Consider the following 7,614-nt stretch of genomic DNA (forward strand, 5'->3'; position numbering starts at 1 on the left):
GTTGAGGGTGCCAGGCCAGGCAGGGTCTGCCCTAACCGTGGGCATCGGGAGCAGGGGAACTGTCCCTGAGATTTGGGTGAGTTCTCCCTCTCTGCCTCCTTCATGCCTGCCACCACCTCCACCTTGCTCCAGCAGCAGGACGATGAAGTCGTACCAGAAGCTGACGACAGCGGGGCCACAGCCGTCCACATGCCGGGTGGAGGAGGAAGGGGCTGTCTCGACGCCCGCCAGCCGTGGGAAGCTGGCCCCATGGTGGGTGGGCAGTGGGCTGCTGGTGACCGCTGTGCTGCTGAGTGCTGTCACCGTCTGGGTGCTGCGGCAAGTATCGGGGGGCTGGCCTGCACCCACACCGCCCCCCAAATGTCTGCTGGTACCCGAAAACCAGCGCTTTGACTGCTACCCAGAGCGGAGCGTGGTGGTGACCCAGGAGCTCTGCGAAAGCCGGGGGTGCTGCTTCATTGAGAACACCCTGCCAGCGGGGGGCAAGCGGGGGGTGCCCTGGTGTTTCTACCCCCCCGACTTCCCAAGCTACACCCTGGAGAGCCTCAACCAGACAGCGCTGGGCATGGTGGGGTTGCTGGTGCGGAGGGAGAAGGCCTATTACCCCCGGGACATCAAGATGCTGAGGCTGGATGTGGAGTTTGAAACAGACACGCGGCTGCACATCAAGGTGAGCTTCCCACTGGTTGCCCTCCAGAGGTTGTGGCTTCACCCTTGCACCCTCCATCTCACAGGTCACTGTTCCCTGCTCAGACTGAATTTGGAAGCTACTGTGCTCCAGGCATGGCTGTTTGTGACCGATGAGCACCTCCAACCCTTTGCCCTCTTGCTTTGCTGGTCTTTAAAGCATGTTTTCTCTGTTTTGCAGATAACGGATGCAGCCAATCCACGGTACGAGGTTCCTCTCGAGGTTCCTCGGGCAATGAAGAGAGCAGAAAACCCTATCTACAGCCTGGACTTCTCCCAGGACCCCTTTGGGGTGCTTTTGCGGCGCAGGGCAACAGGAACAGTGCTGTAAGAACCCACCTGCTCCGCATCCCATAGTGGTGGGGGAAGGCTCATCCCACCCTAGGCCGGCTCCAGCATGCTTCCCAGAGGTTTTTCCTTAGGGAAAACCACGCTGTGGGATGTCCAGCCAATAATTACTCTTCGTCTTCATTTTTCCAGCAGTGCTCATGTGGGGATGCAGCAGCACGTGGGTTCCTGGACCCAAGGGCTGGCCATGTGCTTGCTGTGGCTGCGGCAGGGCTGGGTGGGATCAGCACCTCTCCAAAAACCTCCCAGTGCCCTAATTCCTTGCCAGTCCTACAGCAGCCAAACAATGTGCAAATGCTGGCACGTCACCCATGAGGGACCTGGTGGCTCAGGGAAAGGGCCACTGAGGGGTTGTGGCTTTGCCTGTTTCACCCTGCTTTTGGGCTTCCATGGCTGTCCAGATGATAGGGACACCCATGGCTCCAGGCTTTTTGTGGAAGAGGACTGTGGGTGGCCTTGCTCCACTGCTCTCAGTCACCTCCACGGCTTTGCCCACACGAAGCTGTTGGTGAGTGCCAGTGGCTGGTTGATGTATGGCCACAATGTTTTGGAATCCCATCTTTCCTCCTCCCTCCTGCTTGCTGGTGCCTGTGGTCTGTCCTTTACTTAGGAGCTGCTTATCAGCGACAGCAGGCTGAGAAACCCCACTGCCGTCCTGCCTTGGTGGTTAATAATAACCTGGGTGGAAACTTCTGATGTGAAAGGCAAGGTTGTGCCACCCTGGGTCAGGCTGCTTTGGGCTTGGGCTGTGTCTTGTGCTCAGCCAAACCTGAATTTGCTGCCCGGGCCAAGGTGACGGGGCTGGATGCAGGGTGGGATGTATGTTTGCTGTGCTGACCCTTGGGATGCTTCAAGTGGGAAGGGGTCAATTGTTGATGGGCAAATGGATCTCAATGGATCCCAGCATCCCTTCTTGACTTTCTCCCTCCTTTGGTGTCACCTTGGCAGGCTCAACACCACCGTGGCCCCCTTGATCTTTGCTGACCAGTTTCTCCAGATATCCACATCACTCCCGTCCAGCTTCCTCTACGGGCTGGGGGAGCACCGCAGCACCCTCCTGCACAGCCTGGACTGGAACACCCTCACGCTGTGGGCCCGCGACGTCTCTCCCACGGTACCATGTTCCCTCTGCCCGTGGAGGTGTGGGGGGAGAGGACAGGGGTGCTGCTCTCCAGTGCCTCGGACAAGCGCTGGGAAAACATGGCATGGGGGTGGGCAGTGACGCTGGGAGGGGCAAGGGGGTAGTCAGGCCTGATGGGCAGAACTGTGCCGGGGAGGATTTCAGAGCAATTGCAAAATGTTCCTGGCACTCCGACGGCCCTGGGTGTTTTCCGCTCCACCCTGGCGCTCATGCAACAGGTTGCAGCGAGGCAGGAGGTTTCTTTCTTGCCCTGCCTGGCTTGGTAGCAGCCCCTGAGCTGTTAGGAAGAAGCAGCCTCCCATGGCCTTCAGCACCAGCTCTGAAACCATCCTCATCGCTCCACGGGGGGTGGCAGATGCCTGGTTAGGAGGTGGCGGCAGATGAAACTCAGGGTCATTTATTCATGCCTGGTGACGCAGGGCTCTCCCGCTTTGCCTGGGAGCTGCTCTCTCACCCAGCACCTCCTCTTTGCAGGAATCGTTCAACCTCTATGGTGCTCACCCCTTCTACCTACTGATGGAGGAGGGTGGAGATGCTCATGGGGTTTTCCTCCTCAACAGCAACGCGATGGGTAGGTGTCCTGGGGGGCTCTGGGCCAGCTTGTTGTCCCTAGAGGAGGACCCGGAAGATGGGGACAGATGGGAGCTGCTGGAGCAGCCGGTTCAGGAACTTGGGGCGAGAGGAAGCTGTAAAAGGGAAAGATGTGGTTTGATGGCTCCGTTATTGAGCGTAGCCATCTGTTTCCTGGCTACGGCGAGGCTCTTTAGCAACTGCCGAGCAGTTTAACCACACGCCCAGCTGCCGAGCTGCCATCGGAAAAGCAAGTCCCTCGTGTGCAGATCCATGCCCGTTCCCTCTCCACCCAAAACAGCCTTGCCCCCAGGCCCGGCGGCGTGGCACGGCTGGGGTGTAGCCAGGGATGCCGGCTGCCACCCGCGCTCTTCCCAGCTGTGCTGCGCCAGCTGTGGCTGTGGAATCTGCCCATGTGTGCCAGCTGATAACCCAGCAGCTCCTGCGGGCTCGTGCTGTGTCAGGGACGGCACCGGTGACCACCCGTCCCTCCCAGCAGCCACCGCTTGCAGCCAGCTGGCATGATGCTGGGCACACTGGGACTTCTGTAGCTCCAGCTGCTCTTTACTGCAGTGATGCTCCCAAGGAACAACTGCATGAGCTGAGACTCGAGGGCTCGTTCCTGTGTTCTTGCTCCCAGGTTCTTGCTTGTACAAGTAGCTCTTGACTCTCTTAGGAGGGGATTTGGGGGGAGGATGTGAAGGAAAGCCCTGCAGGTGCTTGGTCTTTTAAGTGGAAGCTGGGAGAAGGGCACAGCTTGGGGCTTAAAGACAAATTTTTAAGATAGCGAGATCTCTCTCTGCGGAAACCAGCGGTGGTTTAGGTCTCCAGGTGCCCGTTTAGCATCCACCAAGCACAAGGCAGAGATTTCCCCATTCTCCTCCCAGAGGCTGAGTATTGCCTGTGGTGCTGCCAGGTCCGTGCCGTGGGGGTTGGGGTCTGGGGTTGGCTCCCCAGTTGTCACTGTATTTTCTCTCCCCCCACCCCAAAGAGGTGGCCCTGCAGCCTGCTCCGGGCCTGACCTGGCGGACCATCGGGGGGGTGCTGGATTTTTACATCTTCCTGGGGCCTGATCCCAACATGGTCATCCAGCAGTACCAGCAGGTGATAGGTAAGTGCCCACACCCCAACGTGGCCCTCTGTGGGCACCTCCCCCATGCTCCCATCCCCATCTCACCCCAGTTTCACCACTATCCCCAGTCATCCCATCCCCAGTCCTCCCAGCATGTGAGGGGACTGCCATCACCCCCTTTGCCACCTCTCCCGTTCCCTCCCCATCCTTTTGAGACACGGATGTTGTCTCAGGACAACCCATCCATGATCCCACTCTCCCGCTGCAGGTTTCCCAGCCATGCCACCTCTGTGGGCACTTGGCTTCCACCTCTGCCGCTGGGGCTATGGATCCAGCAACGAGACCTGGCAGACCGTGAGAGCCATGAGGAACTACCAGATCCCCCAGGTAACCCCTCAGACCCGTGGAGCGGGGTGTCTGGGCTCCGTCACCCATCTCTGAGCCTCTGTCCCGCAGGACGCACAGTGGAATGATATTGATTACATGGATGGCTACCGGGACTTCACCTTCGATGCCCAGAAGTTTGCCTCCCTCCCCTCGCTGGTGGAAGACCTGCACAACCATGGGCAGCGCTACGTTATGATCTTGGTACTCCCCCTCCTCTCCCCCTGCGCTGTCTTGGCTGCAGAGCCGCGATGTAAGACAGAGGCGCAAGGGGTGCTCATGGTCCCAGCTGGTCATCGCCAGCCCTGGCAGGTTTTATCGGAGGCTGGTCTCCAGTGCTGGGCAGGCAGCTGTCAACTGCCACTGGAAGGTCTCCTAGCACAGGGGCTGTGGAGACATGGGCCAGGTTCTTGTGCTGCAGGAGTACAAGGATGCCCCTGTCTGGGTGGGTGAAGAAATGGAGGAACTGTGGGTCAGGTTGTTTAACTCGTGGGTGCTCGGCTCGGGTGCCCCCACATCCCCACGAGTGCTGGGATCTCATGACCTGGCTGTCATCTCCCTTCTTCCCTCCACAAGGAAAGGGGATGTGGGTTCTGCTTGCGGGGGGTGGTGGGGACTGGGAGGGTCTGGGGAGGGCAAGGTCAGGTTCTTTCCCCACAGAACTCCTTGTTGTAGCCCAAGCCTGTCTGTGACTTGATGTTTCTTGCATAAGCATGAGATTTCTTGTATTTGTCCCCCCCTCCCCAAAACTCCCTGATGGGTCCTGGGTTCTTGCAGAAGTGGCATTTTAGAAAACATGCCTGAAAGTGTTGAAGCAAGTTTCTGTTCCCCTTGGGGGAAACAGCCGCTGTGTGTGGGCTCTGGCTGACCCCGTCTGGGTTGTCCTCTTCTCTGAATCACACCAGCCTGGCAGGGGGAAGGGGTCACGGTCTGCCAGGAATGGCACTAACCCTCTGCTCCGTACCCAGGATCCCGGAATCAGCAGCACCAACCCCCACGGCTCCTACTGGCCTTTTGATGAAGCCTTGAGACGGGGCTTGTTCCTCAACACCACCCAAGGGCAGCCGCTCATCGGGCAGGTGAGGCGCTCCGGGGGAAGCCCCAGCCTCGTGGGGTTGTGCAATAGCAGGGTTGGGATTTCATCTCTTGCACTGGAGGTAAAACCAAGCGCCCAAGGAGCTGCTCTGGAATGATTGCCGGAGCATGGCTCAGCCCTCAGCCTCATGTCTCACCTCCTGGCATCTCCACCGACCCCAGAGGCAGTCCCTGCCCCAGTGGAGAGCCCGTGCAAGTCATATGAGTTTAACGGAGTCGGCAGTGCTGCCAAAAGCTGGTCATCTGATTTCTCTCCCTTCCCGTTTCTGGGGTGAGAGGAGGTTGTCTGCGATGAAAACACACCTACGGATTTGCTCTGCAGCAGCACCCTCCCAGTTTGTCCCCCCTGCCCATTTGCTCCCACCATCTCTCCCTCACCATCTACAAGGAGGGGTGTTTGATGTAGCCTGAAATCACAGGGAAAAATATCAGTTGGCTACAATTTGTGGAGTGAGGCAAAGCATGGAAAATCACAGCTCTTCCCTGACATGCTCCGGGCTGGGTGATGTCAGGGCTTGTGCGAGCAGAGGCAGAGCAGCTCCACCAGGCCATGGGGGAGCCCTCAGCACCCCGATGCTCCCGGTACCACGGAGGCAGGAGGGATGTTGAGTGTGCAGCACCCAGGATTTGAAGCAGTTGGCCTGGATTTATCCTGTGTTTCACCCCTGGTCCTTCAGTGTGCTCGCACCCATGTGGCACCCCGTTCCCTGTGGCAGCCTCCCACAAACCACCTGCTTGCTGAGACAGTGTTTTTGTGGTGTCCTCGCAGGTCTGGCCCGGCTTCACTGCCTTCGCAGACTTCTCCAACCCAGACACGCACCAGTGGTGGCTGCAGAACCTGCAGCGCTTCCATGCCCACGTGCCCTTTGACGGCCTCTGGATCGTAAGTCCCTCCTTGCCCTCCGGTCTCTCCCTGCCGGCAGCTCATCTCACACCCAGTGTGTGTCCTGCTAGGGCCGTCTGTTCCGCAAATGCAGCTTTTCCAGGTTTATCCATTTCCCCCCCACCCTTGAAATAGCTCCACAATTTTCTTTGCTTAGGACATGAACGAGCCATCCAACTTCGTAGATGGGTCTCAGGACGGCTGCCCCCCGGGAGAGCTCGACAGCCCACCCTACACACCAGGTAAGGAGGGAGGTGAAACACAAGGCTGTGCTGGTAGGTGCCACGTGCTTTGAGATCACTGGCCACCGAGTGTGATGGCTCTCCGTCCTGGCAGCCGTGCTGGGCGATTCCCTCTCGGCAAAGACGGTGTGTGCCTCAGCCAAGCAGAAAACCTCGGTGCACTACAACCTCCACAACCTCTACGGGCTGATGGAAGCCAAAGCCACGGCGAGGTACCCGAGCATCCCACTTCCCGCTGGCCTGGGGATGGGTTGGGACAAAATCCTCTGTGGGGATAGGGCAGGGATTTGAATGCCTGACCTGAAAGGGGGATTCTCCAGCTGCTCACAGCGTCCAGGATGGGAATAACCCTGCACTGCTCTAGATGAGGCCAGTCCTGGCACTGAGCCTTTCCTGTACCTCTTGGGTACAGGACTGCCGGGGCAGGACCTCTCCCTCCACTGTTGTGGGATAAGGCAAACTCCTGGGGGCTGCTCTCACCTCCTGCCTCTGGCTCTCCCTGATGTTTCCCAGTGCCTTGATCCAGATCCAGGGGAAGCGCCCCTTCATCATCTCCCGCTCCACCTTCCCCAGCCAGGGCCGGTACTCAGGGCACTGGCTGGGTGACAACCGGAGCCAGTGGAAGGACATGTATTACTCCATCCCAGGTGGGTGGCACAGGCTGCACACAGACCTCCCCTACCAGCACCCCCAGCTCCATCGAGCTTTCTGCTTGTTTGGAGACACCTCCGAAACAAACCTGTGCCCTGCTGACCATCCCTGCCCTCAGGGCTGCTGAGCTTCAGCCTCTTCGGCATCCCGCTCGTCGGGGCGGACATCTGCGGCTTCTCCGGCAGCACCTCGGAGGAGCTGTGCACCCGCTGGATGCAGCTCGGTGCCTTCTACCCCTTCGCTCGCAACCACAACACCCAGAACGAGAAGGTCAAGGGCTGCGTGCGCGGTGGGAATAATCACCAGGGGTGGGACGCGGGATGCGGCATCCCACAGGTCAGGGGCAGTAGGGATGCCTGCAGCCTTGGGGGTGGGTTGGCTGCTGACTCCCCACATCTCCCCCAGGCCCAGGACCCAACGGTGTTCAGCCCTGCAGCGAGGACGGCCATGAAGGACGTGCTGCTGACCCGCTACTCCCTCCTGCCCTTCCTCTACACCCTTTTCCACCATGCCCACCTACAAGGTGGCACCGTTGCCCGGC

General features: G+C 59.3%; 1 protein-coding gene across 1 annotated transcript in view; it reads left to right on the top strand.

The window, feature by feature from the left end:
* Positions 1–135: 135 nt before the first annotated feature.
* Positions 136–7,614, top strand: part of GAA (glucosidase, alpha; acid) — a gene marked incomplete at its 3' end in the record, with an annotated part of 8,372 nt that continues 893 nt past the window's right edge. Inside the window, exons 1-14 of the mRNA XM_010139334.1 lie at positions 136–670; positions 869–1,014; positions 1,984–2,149; positions 2,651–2,747; positions 3,738–3,857; positions 4,087–4,205; positions 4,275–4,406; positions 5,171–5,281; positions 6,067–6,180; positions 6,338–6,422; positions 6,517–6,634; positions 6,936–7,069; positions 7,192–7,343; positions 7,479–7,596. Coding sequence (XP_010137636.1) covers positions 143–670; positions 869–1,014; positions 1,984–2,149; positions 2,651–2,747; positions 3,738–3,857; positions 4,087–4,205; positions 4,275–4,406; positions 5,171–5,281; positions 6,067–6,180; positions 6,338–6,422; positions 6,517–6,634; positions 6,936–7,069; positions 7,192–7,343; positions 7,479–7,596 — 2,140 coding nt within the window. The remainder of the gene's footprint in view (positions 671–868; positions 1,015–1,983; positions 2,150–2,650; positions 2,748–3,737; positions 3,858–4,086; positions 4,206–4,274; positions 4,407–5,170; positions 5,282–6,066; positions 6,181–6,337; positions 6,423–6,516; positions 6,635–6,935; positions 7,070–7,191; positions 7,344–7,478; positions 7,597–7,614) is intronic.

This window comes from Buceros rhinoceros, unplaced genomic scaffold, assembly GCF_000710305.1.
Source record: "Buceros rhinoceros silvestris isolate BGI_N320 unplaced genomic scaffold, ASM71030v1 scaffold14277, whole genome shotgun sequence".
Taxonomy (NCBI): domain Eukaryota; kingdom Metazoa; phylum Chordata; class Aves; order Bucerotiformes; family Bucerotidae; genus Buceros; species Buceros rhinoceros.